This window comes from Pundamilia nyererei, unplaced genomic scaffold (genome assembly GCF_000239375.1).
Source record: "Pundamilia nyererei isolate P.nyererei 1_Seehausen unplaced genomic scaffold, PunNye1.0 scaffold00002, whole genome shotgun sequence".
NCBI classification, from domain to species: Eukaryota; Metazoa; Chordata; class Actinopteri; order Cichliformes; family Cichlidae; genus Pundamilia; species Pundamilia nyererei.
The window spans coordinates 10,132,081-10,156,027 of NW_005187403.1; the positions used below are offsets into that span (position 1 = coordinate 10,132,081).

At 42.0% G+C, this 23,947-nt stretch overlaps 2 protein-coding genes across 2 annotated transcripts; one reads left to right on the top strand and one right to left on the bottom strand.

Annotated features, from left to right (window-relative positions):
* Positions 1-3,481: 3,481 nt before the first annotated feature.
* Positions 3,482-11,450, bottom strand: bspry (B-box and SPRY domain containing). Its single transcript, XM_005720484.1, has 6 exons — positions 10,850-11,450; positions 10,120-10,218; positions 8,112-8,342; positions 7,968-7,993; positions 7,747-7,871; positions 3,482-4,496 (listed from the first exon to the last, which is right to left on the bottom strand). Exons 1-6 carry the CDS (start codon positions 11,234-11,236, stop codon positions 3,961-3,963), a joined length of 1,404 nt encoding a protein of 467 aa, XP_005720541.1. The 5' UTR covers positions 11,237-11,450; the 3' UTR covers positions 3,482-3,960.
* Positions 11,451-20,113: 8,663 nt separating this feature from the next.
* zmynd19 (zinc finger, MYND-type containing 19) lies at positions 20,114-23,211 on the top strand. Its single transcript, XM_005720485.1, has 6 exons — positions 20,114-20,469; positions 21,504-21,563; positions 21,648-21,754; positions 22,436-22,576; positions 22,725-22,905; positions 22,998-23,211. Exons 1-6 carry the CDS (start codon positions 20,419-20,421, stop codon positions 23,139-23,141), a joined length of 684 nt encoding a protein of 227 aa, XP_005720542.1. The 5' UTR covers positions 20,114-20,418; the 3' UTR covers positions 23,142-23,211.
* The last annotated feature ends 736 nt before the right edge of the window (positions 23,212-23,947 follow it).

The following is a 23,947-nucleotide window of genomic DNA, read 5'->3' on the forward strand; positions in this document are numbered from 1 at the left end:
CTGTGTAAGATTGAAATAACCGTTTGTTTCACATCCTAATGACGAAGCATGATTTGTATGATCAACGGTCTTTGATCAGTCATTGCACAAATATACTGTTGATAAGGTTGCAGCTGCAATCAGCTGAGACTGAAGAAGTCACTTGGATGAGTGACGAAACGTTTCTCCCACTGAAAACGCTACGTCCAGATGAACAGAGTGAACCTTTAGGGATCGCTTTTTGGAGGTTTACATGTTTCCTCTCTGGTGCTCGTGAATGTACAATCTACTTTCCAATTTAGGGTTATGAGGGGGCTGGAGCTAACTCCAGCTGTCACAGAGACAGACACACCCATGACCCATTTGGAATTACCATTTAACCTCAAACATGCATGTCTTTGGATGTCAGGAGACACCCGGAGTACTCAATCACACAGAGAACATAGAAATTCAGCACGGAAAAGCCAAAGCCTAATGGATTCAAATCCAGGAACTTGTTCTGTGAGGCATCAGTCCCAATCACTGCACCACCAGCCACTTGTCTTGGGCAGCCATGTCAGTTTCATTTATCTTAAAATTTGGGGAAGTTGTTTCACAGACTCTCATTGACAGTATGTTCCCAGTTTGGGAATATCCTGTATTTTTGCATGACTGACTCTATCCGTGATCCTCACTGTTCTGAGAGGAAACTTGGAGATCACAACCAACATCAAGCTTGTGATGTCGGTTTCTAAGGTCGGACAGTGGTGCCCTCTAGTGGTTAAAAAGTAGATGGCGCTTCAGTGAGTGGGAAAACACTCCCTGGCCACTCTGTCAGTCACACCCTGTCAAGCTGCACGCAAATTCAAATATCCGGTCGGTCAATCGCATGCCACCAATGCATTAAGATGATAGCCAGTCATGATAGACAGCACACACATTTAAATCTTCATTAAAAACACATTTATTTTCACATTTATTCTCCTTGGAATTTGGCACCAGTTGACATCCTCGTCCTTTGTTGTCTGATTTTATTTGTATTTACGTTTTTATTTCAGTTTTTTAATCTTATTTTATTTTAATGTTAAGTATTATATTAAAATTTCCTAATGTTTTAGTGTAATTTTTCTTGTAGCCATATACTTTTAATGCACTTTTACACAGCTGACTTTATTGTTTTAAATGTGCTATGTAAATAAACATGACCTTGACATGATAGGAAGGCAACAGCAATTTAAATAACTACTTGTTATATTTAAAGTATGCAGAAGAGATGTACGCCTCGAAGCAGAAGACCACACCGTGATTTCTGCTGCAACATTCAGATAGGAGTGTCAGAATCTGGTGTAAAGTATATGAAAGCATGGGTCAGGCTGCTGGAGGTGTAATGGTGTGGGGGATAATTTCTTGGTTTATTGTGTTTCCCTTAGTTAAACCCACAGCCTATCTGAGTGTTATTGTTGTGGGAGATCGTCATCACAGTTGAGCAGCCGACAAATCAGCAGTAACTGTGATGTCATCATATTAATATGGGGGGAAAAGTCTGAGGAATGGTTGCAGCATCGTTGAATCCCACGAAGAACCAAAAACCAGAGCCAACCATGTACTAGCAAGATGCACCTGATAAAGTGTTAATTGAATGTATTATAACGTTCAGTGATAGACAAAGTTCCAGCTTCTAAATGTTCAACTGTTTTTCAGCAGTTTGAGTGTCTTTTTCTGCCTTAAAGGTAATAATTGATCACTTAAGAATTTCTAATTTCCCACATAACACTCTTCCCTCTCGCATTTTCAAGGAAGCTTTGGAGACTATTGGGCCCTGTATTTTACTTTTTTTGAGTGCATCACTGACATTAGGTTGTGTACCAACTGCCTTCAAACATGCTGTTGTGCAAACCTTCACCCTAATGCTCTCTCTAATTACAGGCTGATCTCCAAATTCCCTTTTATGTCCAAAATCCTGAAAAACATAGTTCTTAAGCAACTTCAGGCCTTTTTAGATGTTAATGATATTGGTGAAAACTTCTAGTCTGGTTTCAAACCTCGCCACAGTACTGAGACAGCTTTATTAAGAGTTTTTAATGATCTTCTTTTAACCGCTTATTCGGGTTGCTCTGTGGTTTTAGTTTTACTAGATTGGACTTTGCTTTTCATGCGGTTGGTCATAACATTCTTTTATCAAGGCTAGAGGTCGTTCTCCGTTGCTATGGTGCAATTCTCTTCCTCTTCTTTCCGTATTTACTGTGGTGTCCCACAGGGGTCTGTTTTGGGTCCAACTCTTCTCCTTGTACATGCTGCACTTGGGATCCATTTTCAAAAAATACAATATCTCCTTCCACTGCCATGCCCATGACATCTAAATTTACTTTCCCCTGAACTTGGATGTCTCTGCCACACTGCAACCACTGTTTAACTGTCTTCATGATGTCAAAGTCTGGTCATCAAATAATTTTCTCTCCCTGAATGAAAATACAACCAAAGTTATTATTTTTGATAATCATAGCCCTTTGGGCCAGCAAACTGATACTCTTGGTCCTCTTGCTAGCCATCTCTCCCACACTGCAAGAAACCTCGGAGTATTTTTGGATAGCTCTTTCAAATTACAGAATTTTACCAGTTACGTTAGATTTCCAAAGCGAAGCCCTATCTTCCTCTGAAATACCTTGAAAAACGTATTCATGCATTTATCACCACTAGACTGGACTGCAACTCTCTCTACTTGGGCCTCCACGACTCTTCTCTCCATCGTTTGCAGTTAGGTCAAAATGCTGCTGCACGCCTTTAAACTGGTACTAGAATGTATGATCACATCACTCCAGTTTTAGCTAACTTACACTGGCTCCCTGTCAAATATCACATTGATTTTAAAATTATCTTGCTTACTTTTAAAATTTTAAACAACTTGGCACCTAGCTATCTACCTAAAGTCCTCTACTTGTATAACCCCAAAAGAGCACTAAGATCTTCTTGTCAGATGCTCTTAGTACAACCAAGGTCTCGGCTGAAGTCCAGAGGTGATCGTGCCTTTGCAACTGCAGCACCTAGACACTGGAATAACCTTCCTGTTGATATTCATACTTCCGAGTCGATTCAGTCTTTTAAAATCACATCTTAAAACTCACTTTTTTACTTTGGCTTTTGAATCAAACTAGTTTGACTATCATCCAGCTTGTTTTTTAATGTTTGTCACCTGTGTTGTTTGTTGGTCTGTTTTCTTTCTTAATGCTTCATTTTTTAATTTTTCCATTCTCTTTGAACCTTCACAAATGCCCCTTTTTATGTAAGATTTATCAAGAAGTATCATTCTCATATATTTACATGTGGAAAATGACCAGTAGCTGGATTATTTGCGCCAGCTTCCTCCTGATTGCCTTTCCCGCTGCCTGAAAGTACCAAAAATCCAACTTAAACACTACGCTGTGCTTCACTGTATCCCAGTGGACATGCCACACATACACAACATCGAACACTGCTGCGGCTCAAAGAAATAACAGGGTAATATTAGACTCAAGTAATAAAAGAGTCAAGTTTAGTAACTCCTTTACTCACCACATAACATCTAAAATTTTGACAATACAAAACAGTTTCAGATTATTGTTAAAGGGAGTTTCTTTTCCACATTTAAAATAGTCCTGGATCAACCAGAATAAGCGATGTTTTCTTTGTGGATACTTCTTAGCAACATGTAATCATACTAAAAACACAAGTATTCTTTATTAAAAAAATGTTATTACTATAACAACACTACTTTATAATGGGATCAGCTCACAAATACGTTTAAGCCTAAAATAATAAGAAACAGTAAAAAATAAAGGTGTCTACAGCAGGACTGAATAAATAGAAACTGAGTGTCTGGAGTTCTCATTACTGCTCACACAGCGAAGCTGCTAATTAAATCTACATTAGAGGACGTTGTTTCTCTTTGTGGTTTCTTCACATCATTAATGCTCATTTAGCAATTTTGGCACTATATAACTGTGTGTGTGGTTGTGTGTGTGTCCATCAGTGCAGTATGGTGATACTGCGGTCAGTCACGGCAAAGGCCGGCAGCAGCGGGGCACTGAAGTTCTGTGAGACGGAGTACAGCACAGCGCAGGAGTGTGGCTCGTAAAACAGCAGCGTCTGACTTTGCCAGTCCAGCAGCAGGCCCACCCTCTCTGGCCTCCTCGCCACTTGTAGCGGCACCTTCTTCCCTGCGTGGCAGAAGGAGTAGTCTCCGTCGTAGTGAGACAGCACCCAGGACTGACTGTTGTGGCCCAGTCGAGCTTCGTTCCCAAAACCTTTGCGCTCCAGGGAGGCGTAGCAGACCCCGACTTTAAAGGCGCCGCTCTGGCCCACGTCTACCACCCAACTGTGGGTGCCAGAGGACATAGACACCGAGCCTAAGGCGTTGGGCCAAGAGTCAAATCGTGCTGGGTCGTAGGGTGGAGACTGCCGCGGTTTTTTGTGGAGGAAAGTTAAAGTGCAGAAGTCCTCAGACAGAGAGAGAAGAGGGCTGACTGTGCGCTCATCGAACTTTAAACATGATGATCCAGAAGCTGTGAGAAGAAAGGAAAAGGGTGGATTACTATCATGTTTTTGTTTTTATATTGTTTCGTTATTAAACATGAGAATATGCATGAATACAGAGAATATAGAGAATATAAACAGGACATCAAGCAAATTCCGAGCGCTGCCAAACAGATGGCACATGGCCTCTTCTCCAAACACAGAATACCTGGAATTACTTTACAGTACTGCCCCGTTCATCTTCCAGATCTTCCTGATATACCAGTAACTCCTGAATTTCTAAGTTGCACAAGTATAATGTGTTTCAGTTTACCCTACATTCAGATGTCCAGGCACAACAAACACACACGCATTAGGAAATCAGATCATCTTTGGAGATAAATGGGTGATTACATGCTTAAATTTGTGTCGCTAAAAAATAAATGTAAGTACTGTATGTGCTTTATGTTCAATTTGCTACAGTTAGCAGGGATATTTTGTAGGGCGTCAGTCTGTGTCTGTATGACAATGAGAGTGACGATGTCATCATCTTATTATGAAACCTCTGTCTTTCTGCATACTCACCCTACCTAGCAGGAGTAGCACACATGTGTATCTTAGGTGTCTGAAGGTTGTTATCTATATCACGCATTACGATGTCATCATGTTGTTTAGCAACCACCTACCAACGACCTAAAATGATCCACTTGTAGAATTTGTGCATCAGTAACACCTTTTGTTTTGATTTCACCACAGTAACACCTGACTGAAGATATTCTATCCGTTTTTTAGGAGAGGGACCACACCCCAAAAACTCCTTACACACATACATTTATAAACTTGCCTAACAACCACCTTACAATGGACTACAATAACATTTATATAGTAGAGCAGGACGTGAGCACTGCAGGGGACCCACAAATAAGGACTCTAAGGATTCTTCCTGCCCAGAAATGATTCATCTTCAATTTATTTATATAAACAAGCTCTAACATCCCTGCTTTTAAAACTTTTATTACAAATTTAGTAGACCAACACATATAACATTTATGCAACAGCTGCAAATGAAGAGTAATGATATTTACCAACATTTTTTAATAAAATTATATTTTTAATGTTAGTATAATTGTTGTAAATGTAATTATATAATTTCAAATTTCAAATTCACTACTTTACAAAAAAAAAAAGCAGGGGAAAAAAAATGAAGCACATTTATTTTTAGATTAAGATGCCAAATTATTTAGTTGGATTTCTGAATAGAAAAATGAGTTTTAGTAGCTGAATGTTGTTCTTCATGAACTCCTGACCTCTCAGACACAAGTGCCAGATCAAATTTGGGTATAAAAACATGAACTCAGTTTGTTATTTCTCTAATAAATAACACAACTTTTTAAAAATCAATTAATTCAGAAAATATTGTGCTAAACTAAACTAAAATTAAAATGGTAATTATTTTTATGCCTCATTTCAAGGCATAATTTTACTAACCGTCACATTTTAAAGAGTATTTTAGAATAATCATTGAGTTTCAGTTAGGTTTGACTCTGCCATTTCACTGCGGCGGTACAATAACTACTTTCCTTTTATGTGAGAAACAAAAAAACATAATTGGTTTTAACTAGGGCTGGGTATCGACACTGATTTCTAGAACCGATTTGATTCTGATTCACAAGGTCCCGAATTGATTCGATCCACGATTCGATTCAAATCGATACAATTCGATTTGAATCTGGGAAATTTTGCCTTAGACAGTCAGGAATATTATAATTCAGATCAGTACATTTAGATATTTTTGTATCTATAAAAAGAAAGCTGACACTCGCAAGACTTTAGCAAAGGTGTGAGCATCACAGCAGATGCCTTTGTGTCAAAGTAGCTGAAGATAAAACACAGAAAAACATGAAGGTGATTTTCCTGGCCTGGGATTTTATAAAAATATTCTGCAGTACATCAAAAACGAAAGAAAACCATTGATGAACATTACCTCTGAAGTTACAGCGGTTTTATTAGAGACACGGCTAAGCGTTTTGCAAAAGTTTAAAAAGTTTAAATTTGTTCAGAAGCCTACTGAACGGCAGAAATTAGGTTTTCTTTTTGGAAGTAAGCAAAAGGGGAAAAAACAGCGACAGCGCTGTAAACAACGGCAGACTTGTGCGTAACAAGCAAGGGAATAATGAAGAAAACATCAGAATCAGCGAGCTGTCGGCTTTCAGCCCCGACCGTGTCCGTGCCGTCGAGTGAGAAAGGCGACATCTCACTGATTCTGATGCGTCGGCGGTCTTTGTGCAGAATCCGTGCACCTGCTCTCATTTACTGTTTTAGCTGTTTGGTGGTTGTCGAAACTGAGATTCTGGCATTTCAGGCAAAATAAATTTATATTAAAAAAAAATCGATTCAGGATTTTAATGAATCGATATCACGTTATCCAAGCCAGAATCGATTTTAATCGATAAATCGATTATCAAAACCCACCCCTAGTTTTAACCATATTTTGGATATTTAGTTTATGGAATATAATGTACTGTTGTTAAAGAATGGGGTTGCATCCAGGACAGAAATATCTGCATTATGCTGCTAACACAATCTCGACTTTGCAAGCACCTACACAGACGCTAAGCTAGCCAAGAACCCAGAGTGATGTTAAAGCTGAGTGAACACTGACCCCAGCCCAGCAGCCAGACCCTGAACTTTAACAGGTAACAACATGATGAGCAGTCAGGCCTGTTTCTACCTGTTCATGTGTCTAAAGTAGAATCTGTGTGTTTGCAGCCTCAGGTTTATATAGTTAAATGCTGATTATGAGACAATGCATTTAAGGTGATTTTATGGAGAAATGTGAAATGAAGTAGTAAAACAAATTACTTACTCCTAGGTGTAATTAAGTAACATACTGCAATACTTTTAATAGAAGTGTTCTGTGTAATAATTCCTTTTTTTTTGGATTGATGATCCCAACACTTATCACAGGAAGCAGGGGAAATACCTCCATCGTGAATAACCATTTGACCCTCAGCATGAATGTAATATCTTTGACATGCTGCTTAGCGATGGCGGTGACACTTAAAGCCGAGCCAATGAGAATCAGTAATGGAACAGGAGCCGTTTTCTTACATCTGTATAAACTGTAATCGGATATTATACTTTTTTCTGAGCATACTCTACAAAATCCACTCCGTTCATAGGTTTTTAAGGTTGGTAAATACACCTTGTAGTGCTGCAGTGAAAACTTTTATGCTTTTGAATTTTGAATGTGCTGCATTTACACAAAATGATTAACAAGTATAATAGAAATCTACTGACTGTTTGGCCCGAGCAGCACTGCAGTAGCCCACAGACCCCTCAGCAGCTTGCTTTCAGTGCAGCACGGGTTCAGGCTGAGCTGGTCTGTGTCACAGGGCTCCCCGACCCCCTCTGCCTCCTCCACCCTGAGCAGAGAAGCAGAGAAAAGAGGTTTAATGATACAGCTCCTGAGCAAGAAAATAGTATTCACAAAATATTGCTTCATAAAAAAGAAACATTACCTTTCAGCTATCTCCTGGACACTGGTCTGAAAAATGAGACATTAAGCAGGTGATTACTCTCAGTGATTATGACTGTTATCAGGATACAGTTATTAGAGCCGCCCCTGTTAACCCCTTCCTGCTAAAGCTTCCCGAGTCTCTCACCACCAGCTGTGCGTCGGGAGTGTGCGTCAGCGTGTGCACCAGACGGGAGCGTGTTTGCGACAGATTCGTCAACGCTTGGCCCCAGTGGGCTCTCTGGGTCAGGAGACACTGCTCCACACGCTCCTCCTCTCTCTGCACCTCCTCTAAGAGACGCTGCTCCTCCTCCTCCAGGGCTTCGCGTGCCGCGCTCACCTGAGCCAGCACCTGCTCCCTCGCCCTGCTCGCCGCTGCCTGCATAATAAGACAGCAGGGAAGAAGAAATGCATGAGTGTGAAGTGAATACTTGTGGTTTGGAATCCAACTGCATAAATGATAAATCCTTTATTGATTTATCAATGATTTTAAAATGATTTCCTTTAAAATCTGGCACGAGAAAACTGAAAATGAAACATTTACTGTCTCCAAAATTAAAATCTTTATCCTTGTGCATCTCCTGTGAATTAGTCTCACATGGTTTTTACTCTCTTTTAATCATTTAGCGTCACTTGTACAGTTCTTTGAATATCAGAAATGCGTGAAAAATGCCATAAAAACCACATCCACAGTCCCAGCACTAGGGAGCCAATCAAACTGTCAGCTATCTGAGATGTTGGCCTGCAGTAGCATGGGTATTATTTTTAGTTAAATAGAATAAAAATAAAAAACAGACTTAAAAAAAATGTAATCTAAGTGAAACGCTTTGTGAAATCTCATTAGTATCATAGTAACATCCCTCCTTTAGTATCCATTATTTTGGTAACAATTTTATTACAACTTGCCTGATGGGTCAGTGGTGGATGGTTGAAGGTCTACAAGTCTGTTTTTTTAAATGTTTTAATGTAACACCTGCACTGCTGTAATAAATTTAAGTGCACGTAGCATATTCTGATAAAATTTGTCATACTGTGACGTCGTCTCTCTTTTTAATGCCCACTTCCTATCTGGTATTCTCTCCTAAAACTCAAACACTGGCCTACACCTGCGCCTAATGGAAGCTGCTGCTCCTCATAAGCAGTGACACAAGCACTTGACGGTGGGCACGGACGACAGCTCGTTAATGATACTTGTGACTCGCACATCTGACCAAGCACAGCAAAGTGTACAGAGATTCACTGACCACGCTCTCCCCCCCCCCACTGTGTAAAGCTATTTTGTTACAGAAACATTTGATTCCCGCTCAGGTGTGGTGGTAGTTTTCCACTTATCAGGCTTTTCTTGTTTGCTTGAGGCTCGATTTGGTCTCTTTAGTGCACAAGCACGACTTGTCCTGAACACCCATTAAGCTAAGAGAGGCTGCAGACTTTGCTACGTGCACTGAATCAGCAAGACTTGCCCCATGCTTTGTTGTTACAGTCTTCATCCGTTACATTTTTATATATTTTTAAGTCAGTGATTATATCAAAGTCTTTTAAACCATGTGAAGCACATGTTATAAAATATATTATCATTATCTTTTCATTATTATACCCCCGGGTTAACACTTAATTGTAAGAGAAAATAAATAATTGCCTCCTAATATTTATAGAACTTACACATACGGTCATATAAAGGAATAAACGGGTAAATGCATGTTAAGTTTTGTTTTACGTGCAAAAAAATTCAAAGAAAAATTTACCAATAATCAATTAGTTTGCATATTTATCAAAGAAATGTCCCAGTTTTGTTTGTTTTTCTGAAATATGTCGATTTGCTTCTGTTTCTCTGCTCTAATCTGAACTGAATAATTTGGGTTTAGATGGACAAAACAGTCAAAATAAAGACTTCCCTTTGGGCTCAGAGAGTTGATTTATATATGTATATTATACTAATAGTAAAAGAAAAAAATTAATAAATTGACTGATCAGTAGAAACAGATAGCAGCTTGTAGAAATTCCTATCACTATACACAAACCCAAAACGTGGCCAAAAATTCACATCTGAAACAGGATCCAGCAAATGTCAACACAATGCACTTGCTAAACAGGCTCCATAGCATTTGGATGCTGAGATCATCATGAGTGTGTGGTGAGCCTGGGTGGGTGTGGATCACCTGAAGCTTCTGCTCTTTGGCTGCCAGTGTCTGCTCGATAAACCTCTCAATCCTCAGGGCCTGCAGCTGCATTTTCTCACACACGTCCACCAGTTTGTCCTGATAAGAAAAAGGAAAAAAAGAAAAACCTAAATAGCCTGCACACTGTCTGCAGTTCAGGAATAAAAACACATTAAAAACCACGTGGCATTCATCAGCTGGAAACACAGCAAGAAAATCCTGTATTCTCAAATACTGCTGAGAGGAATCAGCCAGTGTGGCACTCCCAAAAAAGCCCTAAGAGCTACACAAACATTAACTTAACAAATATGGAAACACCCGGGCCACTTTGTTTCATAATAACTGTTATCTGGATAACTGTTATGGTTATACAACTGTAGGTGAAATATAAAAATCCACACTTTGTCAGTCACGATGGGCAAAATCTTTCACAAAAACTCAATCAAATCAAAGTATTTTTACTTTTTAAACTTGTATTTTGTTAAGTTTAGTCAGAAAAAGGTCATTTTATGTTAAATAGGGTTAGAAGAAAATAGTTGCCCTTAAAAATAGTTCCACTCAGACAAAGTGAAACCTTCCTGAAGCCATTTGGAGACCTGCAGGCAGATTATTGCGCATGAAAATGTGTATTTATTGTAGCTATACACCCCTGAACTGAAAATGATCACTATTAAAACCCATATGAGTGAAATATGTTAAAACAGCTGTTGCTTGGCTGCCCGAGACTCACCCTGACTCTGGTGACTCTGGTGGCCAGAGGGGTCACGGTGTGTCCCTGGCAGGAGCCCACGGTGGCGCAGTGGGAGCAGATGAGTTTCTGCTCGGTGCCGCAGAACCAGTCCAGCTCGGATTCGTGGTCTACACACAGCTCACTCTCAACAGAGTAGATCCCGGACTCGGTGTCGGAGGTGGCCGCAGCCAGTGAGGTTTTTCCGGGACTGCCGCTCATAGTCGGCCGCGGAGCATCGACTGTCTTCTGCAGCTTCATTCCGCCTCCCAGCGCGGAGAAAATGGGCTGCTCGCACTCCATACTCCAGCTTTTAACTTTTAGAGTCTCCTCTGGGTCACCCGATGGGGACGAGCATGTTAAATCACACGTTTCGAAGTCCTCGGTCATGGCACGAAAACAGGACAGGTGCACCGGCGGAGGAGGAGTCGCATCAAGAGCGTAGCAGTAACACAGGTGTAACAGGTGAGCGGAACGCGGAAGTAACAGGGATCTCAGAGGTCAGAGCTCAAAGAAAGAAAAAAGAAAAAAAAAGCTTCTGGTTTTCACACGAGCGTCACCTGATAACCGTCCGTAGAGTCTGAAATCATGCCATCATGCAAGCAGGTGTTATAGGCCTGTGTGCCTTATGGCCTAATAGCCTGCGGTTACATATTCATAGTATCTCTCATTTCCCTGTTTCACTGGTGTTCCTGATTTTGGCCACTTGAGAACTTTTTTTTTCTTTTTCAATATGCAGATAACACCTTTGGTTTTAAAACAGTTACTTTGTTTAATAAAGCACAGCTCAAAGGGCAGGAGTTCAACCTTAGTCAACTTTAATTCATAGCCCTACATTGTGGTTATTTCAGAAGAAATTCATATATAGATAATATCTTAAAAATCCTACTAACTGAGCAAAGTCCCTAAAATTCAGCATTCAGTGGGATATTGTAGAACAGGTCAGGGTACATTAGGTAAATCACACTCCGATAATTAATGAGAATGTTTCTTTGTAAACATTTATACTTTTTATATATTTAAAATGTGTCAAATAGATTTTTGCTATACTTCGAACAAAGTAAAACTCTCATGTGTAAAATAAAAAGGCTTTATTTCCTCATTTTGGCTCATTTATGGTGAGTTTCTGACCGTATCAATGCAACAATAGGACCCTGGAGTGTCTGTTAGATACCTGTGTGTGAGCAGAGCGTAATTATATTTTTCAGGAATGACAGGTGTGATAGAAACTCATGGTTCATTTTATGACTATGTGCAGGGATCGGCGGTGCGGCCACACCTTGAGACAGTTCATTTAGCAATACTGAGCAACACCCACTCCCTGGAAAAGCCAGTGAATCCAGAGAGACCTGGGAATACCCAATGTACACTTTGGAAGATGGTCTGCTATCACATATCATACCACAGCCAAGTCCATTAACAAAAAATGCCACTTGCTTTGTAAGGTGTGCCATCCAAAAAAACTCTTTATCCGCCTCTTATTTCATTACATTTTGCTGGGATGAGAAACAGGTGCAGCGATTTATTGAGCTTCAGGCTTCTTGAGGACATTCAAAGCTCTTCTTTGGATGTTGGTTTCCTTTTGTTCTGTTCTCTGCCCACATGATCCCACAGAACAATTAATAAGAAAAACAGACTAAAAATAGCCCTCATTAAACAGAAAAGTGTTTAATAGTTTTTTTTAAAGACTCCACAGACACACACTGTTGTGACTCTCCCCTGATGACCGCCATATATAGATAACTTTCAAATTTGGATTCATCGCTCCATCAGACCTGTTGCCACTGATTTTCAGTCCAGTTCTTGTGTAATTTGGCACAACTCAGCCTTGACTCCTTGTTTCCCTTCCTTAAGAATGGATTAATGACAGCCAGCTGAGACCATTTCTGATGAGGCTTCAGTGAACTGCAGATAGATCAACTGAAGGTCCAGATGCATCTCTCATTTCCTGTTTCATGAGGAAATGTAGATAGTTTTTTTTTTAGGTTTGGCATGTCTTTTTTGTCCTCCACTTTTCCAGATTTTTCCATTTTTTTAAGTCACACTGCACACCATGCTGAGATATATTAAGCATTCATCTAATAGCTAACTAGCAATCCCCTTTCTGGAGCAATGTTATGCCTGTCAAACTGTGCTATCTTTGACTTCTTTTGTAGATGTGCTATTGTGATAGGCTAAAAAAAAATGCCTTAAGATACGTTTTAAAATTGGTTCTTTGCCCAGTTTTCATGTTTAGACACAGCTCTGGTTCATCCTTTCAGTTAGATGCTTTTCTTATGCTTGAATGATTTACGTGCCAGTGTTATGCAGTTCAGCAAATAAAAAAAACACCCCTTGGAAAATGGTCACATACAAGGAGTACAGTGAAAAGTGAGAAAAACAGCTGATGTCCAAAGAAAAACTGACAGACATTTGGAAAAATGAATAATGGTCAAAAGCACTTTAAATAGTAACAAGAAAGTCACCTGTACATTTTGGAGCAAACAGATCAGATCTCAAGAAACTCAAACCAGCAGGAAGAGACACCCCCACCCCCGACCCCCACCCACTCCTCCCAGAGCCATGTCTTTAGAGAAATGAATAGGAGTGATTGACAGGACAGCGTCGTGCCTTTTGGCTCAGATAAGGTGGGTTTCCACTCAGTTCACTTTGAACTGAGAACAACAGAGAAACAGGGCTACCATTGTTATACTGACATAAAAAGCTGTTTTGTAAAGGGGAAACAAGTAAACACAAGACAAAGAGGTGCTTATATCATGAAATGATTAAGGGTTTCCAGCACACTGAGTTTGTTGTGGGAGAATGATGACTATGTGATTACACAGTAAAAGAAGGAAAACAATAAAAAGATTTTTTATAATCCAGACAAAAAACAAATGAAGCTCATGCTTTTCTGTCTCTTGATGCATCCTGATGAGTTCCATTAGAAAATAAAGTTACATCTGATATGATCTTCATGATCAGTGATCTTAAAGAAGTAACTGCAGCTTCCCATCAATCTTGAAAGGGTTATAAGACCATTACCAAATGATTTAAAGTCATACATTATACCGTTATGCCATTATAGAGTATGAAAGATTATTCACAAGTGGAAAACATTCAAGACAGTTGCCAGTTTTCCCAGGAGTCGACGTCCTAGAAAATTCACTCCAAGGTCAGAGTGTGCCGTGCTCAGAGAAGCTACAAAAAGCTGAGAGCTACATTTCAGACTCTACATGCCTGAAAAATGTTCAGCAAATGTTCAAGTTCATGATAACACAATTAGAAAAACACTGAACAAGTTTGGCGTGTTTGGAAAGGTTGCCAGGTTAAAGCCACTTCTTTCTCAAAAGAACGTGGCAGCACGGCTTAACTTTGCAAAAGTGCACCTGAACAAACTACAAGACTTCTGGAACAATGTCCTTTGCAAGATGAGACCAAAGAGACCATTTTTGGCCATAAAGAATATCAATACAAAAATCTAAATTAAAACTTAAAAAGAAAAGGAATAAAGAAATTCTTACATATTTGCTCTTTTATTAAGCATTTCTTCTACATTTTCAGTCTAACTCAAGCTGCTTGGTTTCTGTAATACTGCTCCTGATCTCCAGAGGGCGCTGGCTCCCCTTAACTAAACATAACGTGTGTTGGTGTGAGGTTCCAGACTGAGAGACCACAAAGATTATTTTAAATGAGGACTCTACATGATAGGCTTCCTTAAAAAGGATTCATTTTTAATGGCTTCATATTCCAGATTTTCCATGTTTTCTCGGCACATTCACTTTGAAGAAAAAAAACTAATGGCATCTAAGCCATTCGTTTTACTTTGTCCCTTTTCTGCAATTGCAAAATTGTTAGGATGCTGTAATCAGGGGTGTCGAACTCCAGGCCTCGAGGGCCAGTGTCCTGCAGGTTTTAGATCTCACCCTGGGTCAACACACCCAAATAACACGATTAGTTTATTAGCAGATTTCTGGAGAACTACAAGAGTTGAGGAGGTAATTTAGCAATTTGAACCAGCTGTGTTGGATCAAGGACACATCTAAAACCTGCAGGACAGCGGTCCTCCAGGCCTGGAGTTCGACACATGTGCTGTAAATTGTCATGATCCCTGGGTCTTGACCCAAGGTGTTGTTTGCCTGTGTGTTTTGTTTCCATTTTATCTTTAAGGATCACATCCCTGCGTCTCTCTGTGTTCTGTCACCATGTTTGTCTTCTGTTCCTGTAAAGTTTGCATGTTTTAGGCTCAGTCTCAAAAGTAGTTATGCTTTCTGTTTAATTGTGATAACCTCTTGTCTCATGTGCATTGTGTTGACTTTAACTTCCCTTGTCATGTTATTCCTGGTTCGCTCCCGCTGTGTTTTCCGCCCGTTTCCTCCTCCCTCGTTATGTGTGTGTATATATTGTCTTAGTCTTCCTTTGTTTTGTTGTCCCTTGTCTCACCTTTGTAACTTCCTAATTAGCAATTTTCTAGTATCTCCCCAGTTTAAGTTCTTTTACATTTTTATGTAGGGAAGTCCATAAATAAAGCTGTATTATGAGATCAGTGCTGCTTCTGAGTCCTACAAAGTAACAAAATGTTTGAACTTGGAAAAGTAATTTTGAATTTGATGGCAGCAACAGATCTCAAAAATGTTTGGGACAGGGTTGTGTTTCTTTTAACAACAGGTCATAAGGTCTAGAAACTATGAAGGCTAGCTGATGGGCTTTTGGTAGAGAAATGTTGCACCTCACACTATAGAAGTGCAGGCTTTTGAATTGAGTGCTGATAACATGCCAAATGGTCCCAATCCTTTTTAGTCTAGAGTAGGGGTCCCCAATCCCAGTCCACGAGGGCCGGTGTCCCTGCAGGTTTTATTTTTATTTTTTTTTGCCTGTCCCATTTGGTTCTTTAGCCATCAGAATTGTTGTCTGAAGACCAACAAGGATACCCAATGGATTTACTTTGCCAAATGGATCATCATCGCATTGCCGTATTGGTCCACTTGATCGACCTTTGTTTTTATTATTTATTTTATTTTATTTTCAGTTGTTACAGACGGGACAGACATGAGTGAGGGATAGGAAAGGGAGAAAGAAAGAGGAAGGAAAAGAAAAACAGAAGGGGAGAGGGACAGTGAGAAAGGGGAAAAAAAATCTCCTGGATCACCTGTTGAGAGAAAAAGAATAGAAAACAAGCAAAAAAAAAACCCAAAGCAACATACTAAACACAACACCATCGCATTAATCTAGCTAAGTGTAAACAGCAGTACTACTAATACTAAATATTGAATGTTGTTGTGCAGCACGCAGGACAGACAGCACACAATGTGCTTTGAAGTAGCAGCCAAGAAAGGTGTAGTTTATGTCTACGAGCAGTGAACACCCGTGTGCACACCTGTGTGGATCAGCACGCTTGTATTCAAATGGTTTCCACATGTAATGGTCTGCAAGAGGATGTAGAGAGCCATAGCCCAGTCCCCCAGGGCATGAAGCAGGCATGGAGGAGATCCAGGCCCCAGACATCCAGAGGTCCCAGAGTGCGAGAGCCCAAGGAGGACCACCGGAGGGGCATCCGTGCCACCCTCATGGGAAGGGCTGGGGATCCCCAGACGAGGCGTAACCCAGTAGCCACCGAGGAGAAGCTAGAGGGGGCTGCACCGGCGTGCCCGCCGGCTCTACCGGCAGCCAGCTGTGCCAGAATGGACCGAGCCGCAGGCCCAGAGGCCCGAGGGCCCCCCGCACCCCGGAAGAGGCCTGACCGAGCAACAGGCGCCAGGCCCCACCAAGTAGCCACCGGGAGTGAGCTGGTACATACCTGAGCGCCCAGCCCCGGACACCCTGCAGGTTTTAGATCTCACCCTGGGTCAACACCATTTTTGGATGCATGGTGTTGATAGGCAATGGTTTTTGGAAGCGTTCCTAAGCCAGTGCGGTAATTTCCATGACAGAATCATACTTGTGTTAGTGCATTTCCACCCGAAGACTTGAAGCTTTCAGGCTTCCAAGATTGATTTTTGGCCTTTATCCTTGCGCGCAGAGATTTCTCCAGGTTCTCTAAACCTTTTAATATATTACATACTATTCATGACAAAATACTCAAAGCCGTCACATTTTTACACTGTGGATCATTATTCTGTAATTGTTCCACTACCTGTGGATGCAGTCTTTTGTGGACTGGTGAATCTCTGCCTCTCTAAGATGCCCTTTTTATAACCAGAACCAAAATATTCCCGCAGGCGTTTCTTTTTATTACCACCTACTTTTGCAGTCTTTTGTTACCACATAACGCATTTCTGGGATGTTTTACATACATTAAATTCAAAATAAGCCCATATTTTTCATGAAATAATTAAATATTTGATATATTTTATGATCTGTTGTCAATTTAAAACGGGTTGTGAGAGATTAGCAAATCATTGCAGAATGCTTTTTTTTACAATTTGCACAGCCTCCCAACTTTTTTGGAATTTGGTTAGTAGTTCCTGAAAACCCCCTTTTGTTTGATCATCTCTTAATAAATCTAATTACACTATATCTACTTCCTTCTCTAATATATATCTAATATCAACCAACGATTTCTTTTCAGCAATGTAGCCAGGCTGCTAAGAGTCAGAGCTCTCTTGAACCAAGTATTACTTTAATAGTAATGACTTAAAATTACTTAGGTTAATGACCTCCAGGATACAAAGTATTGAATAATCAGGCCCCACCATATGTTAAAGACCTCATAACGCCATATTATCCAAACAGAGTACAGACTACAGGCTTACTTATGGTTCTTTGTGTCTGGCAGAGGCAGACTGTATGTATTGTGAAGAGTGGACCCAAAATGCAGACGCGAAGGAACTTGGACCAAAGCTTGAGTATTAACAAAAACCAAGCCGTTTAATATGGCTGGTAAAAAAGGTACAAACAAAGGGCAAGGCATACTGAAGTAAAACTAACATTAACCTAAACTGGGAGAACTAAACAAACAAACAAACAAACAAACAAACAAACAAACAAACAACAAGAAAAACCTAGACATGAACCATGGCGTGGACAACAGATGACCTGACCAGGAATGAACAGAAACACACAGACTAAATACACACAAGGGTGATTAGGGGAAGTGGAAACACATGGGGAAACAGCTGACACTAGTCTGACATAACAAAACAAAGGAAGCAAAGCTGACTACACTGACATAGGACACAGACCTTCAAAATAAAACAGAAAACATGAGACAATATAACCTTGACAACATAAGACACGGAGCATGAAACACATAAAGGGCAAAAGGAGACTAAAAGAAACTAAACAACCAAATAAACAATCTGGAACACTCAGTCCAAACACAAGTGCATAGGAGTTCAAGAACATAATTCAGGAGGGCGACCCAGATCTCGGTAGAACAGGAGTTCATGGCGAAGCTGTTCAGGTGGCTGACCAGGGGGTCGAGGGCACAACAGTCCGTAGTTGAAAAGTTCAGGGGGCCGACCCGGAGGCTGACAGCACAGGAGTTCATGGCGACGGAGCAGATCAGGGGGCCAGCCACGTGGCGGTGGTGAAGCGGGCATGGCTGACCACACTTGGATGACTTGGCAGGCGGCTGGCGGCATGGACGAGACCTGTCAGGTGGCTCAGTCAAAGTCCAGACAGAAATGCTGTGGTGTGACCTTAAGAGAGCTATGTGTAAATGAATAGTCCGTCATAAAGAAGAGTGGGGTAAAATTCCAGTGCCTTTATTTTACACCATATCACAACTGCTGACAAACACAGAATCCAGTATAAGGTGCTGAAAAGCCAAAATGTAATGGGGTTGTGTAGCAAGAAATGCTACACAATGTAGGAAGAAATGCCTTCTATTAACTATGAGCAAATGTTATGCAGTCAGTGAATTAAGTGATTGTAAAAAGAAACCGATCTTTCAAAATACACAAAGAACTATATCAGATTCAGTGCGTCTGTGTAGGTTCTCAGTCGTCCAGGTCATGGTAGGTCTGGCTAGGTCAGCTATATTCCACACATGTAAAGAAAGCTCTTGAAACATGTGGTTATCTCAACTGGGCCTTCATTAAATCATCAAAAATGTACAGAAGAGAAGGGCAGACACCAACTAGGGACAAACAGAAAGACAGCTGGACAGCAATATTGTTTACCCTTGTGTAGCAGGTTTGTCAGAGAAACTTGGAAGAATTTTCTCCAAACTCCCAAACACAAGGTAAACAACATAGTGTATGCTGGGCAGTGCAGTGAGGCGTGTTCATACCTCAGTATTAGAGAAACCAAACTGCAAAAAAAAAAAACCCCACAAACACATGGGCCCAAGACTCTTCTCTAAGCCTGCACTTAAAGGACAATGGGCAGTCTTTTGAGGACGCAAATGTTGACATTTTGGACCGAGATGACAGATTGTTCGAGAGAAGAGTGAAGACACCCATCTACATCCCCTGTAAACGACCATCGTTGACCCCATTACCAGAACATATTCTTGAGATCCCTTCCCAGGCTCTTAAACCCCCTTCCACACTCAGCCTTGACTCAGGTGACTTCAGTAGCTCACATGGGTTGAGCCAAGATCACACAGTGATTTCACCCATAACCCCGGGTGACAGTGAAGATTTCACCCTTTTTTCACACCTTGATGATGTGATTACTCACATGATCAATAACTGGTTAATGACCATATCCATGAAACACAACACTCACTAAGGTTTAAATAACCGGGACTCTCCACCTTTTGTTAGTAAAACAAATTAATCAATGAAAGATGAAACGTCTTCACAAACCTAAAGAACTGCAATTACCTTTTTAAGCTCTCCATATCAGGTTTTTCAATTTGTTTTTTGCTCCTTAGATGCTAAAGTAATAGTAAACTATCATCTGAACACTGGCCAATTTTCTCATTTTATTATGTTTTTGTTCTTGCATTGAGCTATAAACTGAATACACTGTGTACTTTATCCTTGATCCTGAACAGTAAGTGGCCCAGCTTTCTACTGATTCTTTTTTTTTTTGTCCTTTTCTCTTTATTATATTTATCTCTATTTTTCCAGTCTTATGATGCTCTTTTATCCATGTGTACCAGTTTCTCTTATTCCACTGGGCTCAGTGTTTACCTTATGAATCATTGTTAGCCTCCTCTATAGCCTTACGCAATGCACATTCAATGCCTGTCGCCAAATTTAGCAGCAAACGGCGCATCATGACGTCAAAGCCCTCTGCAATAATCCCACCCAGCCATCAAACATTTCGCGCGAAAATGGCTGGAAGTGGTCACGAGAGTGTGATGACGTTATAACTGAAAATAGGCGGTCTTTTGAAACTGCCGCTTCCTATTTGGCAGCGTGAGGTGACGTGCTGTATTAAAAAGCCTTAACGCCACGCTTGATTGGACGCTGCGGTTAGAGGTACCTCCCGCCCCTCCCAGCAGCGGCAGCTCGTTCGGCTTTCCTGCGCCAGCGGCGGTGTGTCACCGAGGCTGGGCTGCTGCCGGAGAGATCCGGACTCAGAATATACCCAACCATTTAACGCAACCTGGCAAACGGGGCTAAGAGGCGGGTTTTGAACCTGAATACAGTTTAGGCTGGACCCTACGCTTCTTCTTGTCGCCTCCGCCCGTCCTCCTGATGTCGGATTTCAAGCTCGGGATCGTACGGCTCGGCCGTGTGGCCGGGAAGGTGAGCTGGATCCCAGGACTGCCATGTGCGGCCGGGGGAGGGCCCGCGGGGAAGAGAAAAGTCACCAGAAAAGATATAGTTAGCGATGCTCAATCAGCTCTAGCCAACAGAGTTGATTATTATGAAGCAGTCGCAAATGCGGGAGTAGTTCGGCTTTACCGATTTAAAGGCGTTTGAGCGGATTAGAAAAGCCGGCCGTGCCGAGCCAGACTGGTTTCTCAAACTCCGCCGCTAACGCTAATTAGCATGTAGCGCGTTACGCTAGCCGCTGGCTAACATTTAACGACCAAACAGCGCCAGAAACGTAAACACGTGCTCAGTTTTTGTCACAGCCGCTGTCGGTGGACTGGAAACCCCTCGGCGGTCGTGTCATACCCAAACACTCGGCGGTGCAGTTAGCAGAGCCACGCTAGCCATGTTACTAGGATTACCCTCAAGTGTCGGTTAATGAGGAAGCCATTGCCATCAACTGATTCTTTTGTGCAGTGTGACAAAGCACCGGTAGGACGACACTGCCCAACATCTGTGCCTGTGTCGGCTTTGGCTTTAATCGTACTAATTAACGCTTGAAGCAGAAACTGTGGCGAGCGGTGGGTCAGAAAGCGCTCCCAGCTGCTAACGCTGAAGTCACGGGACACACTGGGAATAAACCGTATTTGAACCGTGAGCAGCCGGTTGCCCACCTGCTGAGTGGCAGGGCTCCGGTCACTCCGCTGTAAACATGATGTCACTCGTGGAAACGCCACACACATGCAATCATAGAAAGAAGAAAGTGTCACACAGGTTTCATCTGCTTCATGTTGTGTTGCTGGAGAAGAGCTCAGGTGTCTGTGAGACAGCTGGGACTGCTTCAGAAACGTGTTGCTGCTGTGGTCAGTGTAAAAAGTTTGGAAGGTTGAAACTTGTCCTAGAAGTAGTGCCCCCGTTTATGACTCTGCTAGTGCTAATTCACAAACAATAAAGCTCCCCTGAGAGTGGGGATGCTGTTGTTGTAGGTTTAAACATGAAAATGAACCTGAATTTTCTTATTTCAGACAAAGTACACGCTGATCGATGAGCAGGACATACCACTGGTGGAGAACTATGCCTTTGAGGTAAGCGTGTTTGATTTTTCACTACTGCTCTGATATCCGGATACAGTTGAGAAAAAATATAGAGCAGTGTTTTTCTGTTTCCAGGCACGCATGGAAGTAGATGCAGATGGCAATGGAGCTAAGATCTTTGCTTATGCTTTTGACGTCGGCAAAGGACGCTGGGCAGGAAGGCCGCTGCACGAGCTGCTCTGGTAAGTCTGTTTAAACTGTGTCAAGGTGTTGTTTTTTTTTTGGTTTTTTTTTTTGTTGTTATTTTCTTCTGTGACTGCATACCGTAGTCGTTTGCACACTGCTTTAACAAGCGACAGGTCTCAGGTTTGCAAGCTTGTGGACTTGCATCTGGGATTTAAAAATAGACAACCTGCCAAATCAAACATGTGGAACTGCCTGCTGGAAATGGCTTCTTCTGTGGTTTATCCTCTGCTGGAAAATCTGTGAGCATGCTTCTTGTGAAAGCACCCTCCATTGTAAGGCTCATCTTAGTTTAATCAGTGTTAAAGTTGTCAGATAAGATAAGTGGGTGCTCATGAGAATTGCTTCAGCTTAACAAAAGTAGGGGAAGGGGCTAAAATGGCAAAAAGAATTCTCTCGGCGCAGCGACACAGGTGTCACTTAAACCATCAACTGTTTAGCGAGCTAGCTTTTCAGTTTCATCACTAGTCGTGAGAAATAGAGGTTGTATAGTAAACTAGTGCATGCTCAAGCTCTGTAGTGGACTTGGCTTTCAATGACACTTCATATTGGATAAGAAGTGTTCTGAGCTAGCATCAGCTCCTTACTGAGGAGTCCTTGGAATAAACACTCTTCTTATCCAAGGTCAGATTTTTGTCCTGCTGGTTGCAGACTGGCTAACTTTTAATGTCTTTACCCAGGGAGAAGCACAGAGGAGGCATCGCCCCTAGTTTTCAAGTTATCCACATCAACTCTGTGACGGTGGACAACCGACTAGACAACCTTCGACTGGTTCCAGTAGGATGGAGCCCTAAACCAGAGGAGATTTCCAGCAAGCAGAGGTAAAACATTGCTTATAGGTACATGTGAAAATGCTAGAAAGGACACACTGCTGTTGAGGGGAAATGAGTCTTAAATCCTTTTGTGATTTATTCCAGGGTTATCCAAACAAGTAATGCATGCCGAACATTTCTCATGTTATCTGTACAGAGAGCAGTCCCTCTACTGGCTGGCTATCCAGCAGGTACCAGCCGACCCTGTGGAAGAGCAATATCTGGAGCTGAGTCGCACACGTTACTACAACGCAAATGGGGAGCTGGTGGAGGAAGAGGAGTGTTCTTGCACCTACTACGAGTGTCACTACCCTCCTTGCTCGCTCATTGAGAGGAGGGTATGTATTCCAACTCGTGTAGCAAAGCATTCCCATTCGAAAGCTCCGTGCTCTCAGAGCCAAAGATGATCTTCTTCCTTGTCTTTCCACAGCTGCGGGAGTTCAACATATGCGGCCGCTGCCAGGTGGCGCGCTACTGCGGGTCCCAGTGCCAGCAGAGGGACTGGCCGGCCCACAAGAAACAGTGTCGCGAGCGTAAGCGGGCGCTGGCCCTGGAGTCTGAGCCAGAGCGGTGATCCGTCTTCATCCTTGCTTGGAAGGGGAGGAGGAGGATGACCATCGGGGAGGGAATGGGGTTACACTTGGGAGGGGGAGTGGGGATTAAGTGCGGGGTGGGGGGGGGGCTTCCTGAGAAGAGACAATGTTGATTGGTTGAGTGATTGAAGGAGTTCAGGACTGAGAAGACGAGGGCACGGAGAGTAACGCAAAAAGACATCTGCCACTTCCCAGGACTGGTAATTCTCCATAGCTTGCTTTTCATGTGGATGACAGGGATGGGATTTTTTTTTTTTTTTCGGTTTGTTGGTTTTTGTTGTTTTTTGGGGGGGGGGGGGAGTCTTTGTTTTCTCTCGAGGGAGAACCTCGGGCACTACCTGCTGCTACGGTTTTGTATGTAAGGAGGAGAAAGTCATCTTGTTGATGAACTGAACAAGCTTCTCCGGACCACAGTCGGAATACAGACCGCCGTCATCCCATTGGGTGTCACTTCGTCTGTCCAAACAGGGGACTTGGGGGCTGCAGCATCTGTCATTCAGCTGGTACAATGGGACATGGACCTTTTCACTGTATCGCTCCCTTTTCTGACCTCTCTCGTGCACACGGCTGCTGCGCTCACAGTCATCGACACTTTAGCTGCCATCGCCGCGGCCTCCCTGTCTGTATTCCCCACACAGCAAACCACGACACAGATTATCAGAGATTTCACAGAGTCCCACTACCAGTATTGTGTGTGTGAGTGAGCGCCTGTGCTGCCAACATGTACAAAAAAGGACTTTGAGGTGGTCACCATTGCTAATGAGTCGAGGTTAACGGACATCTTTGC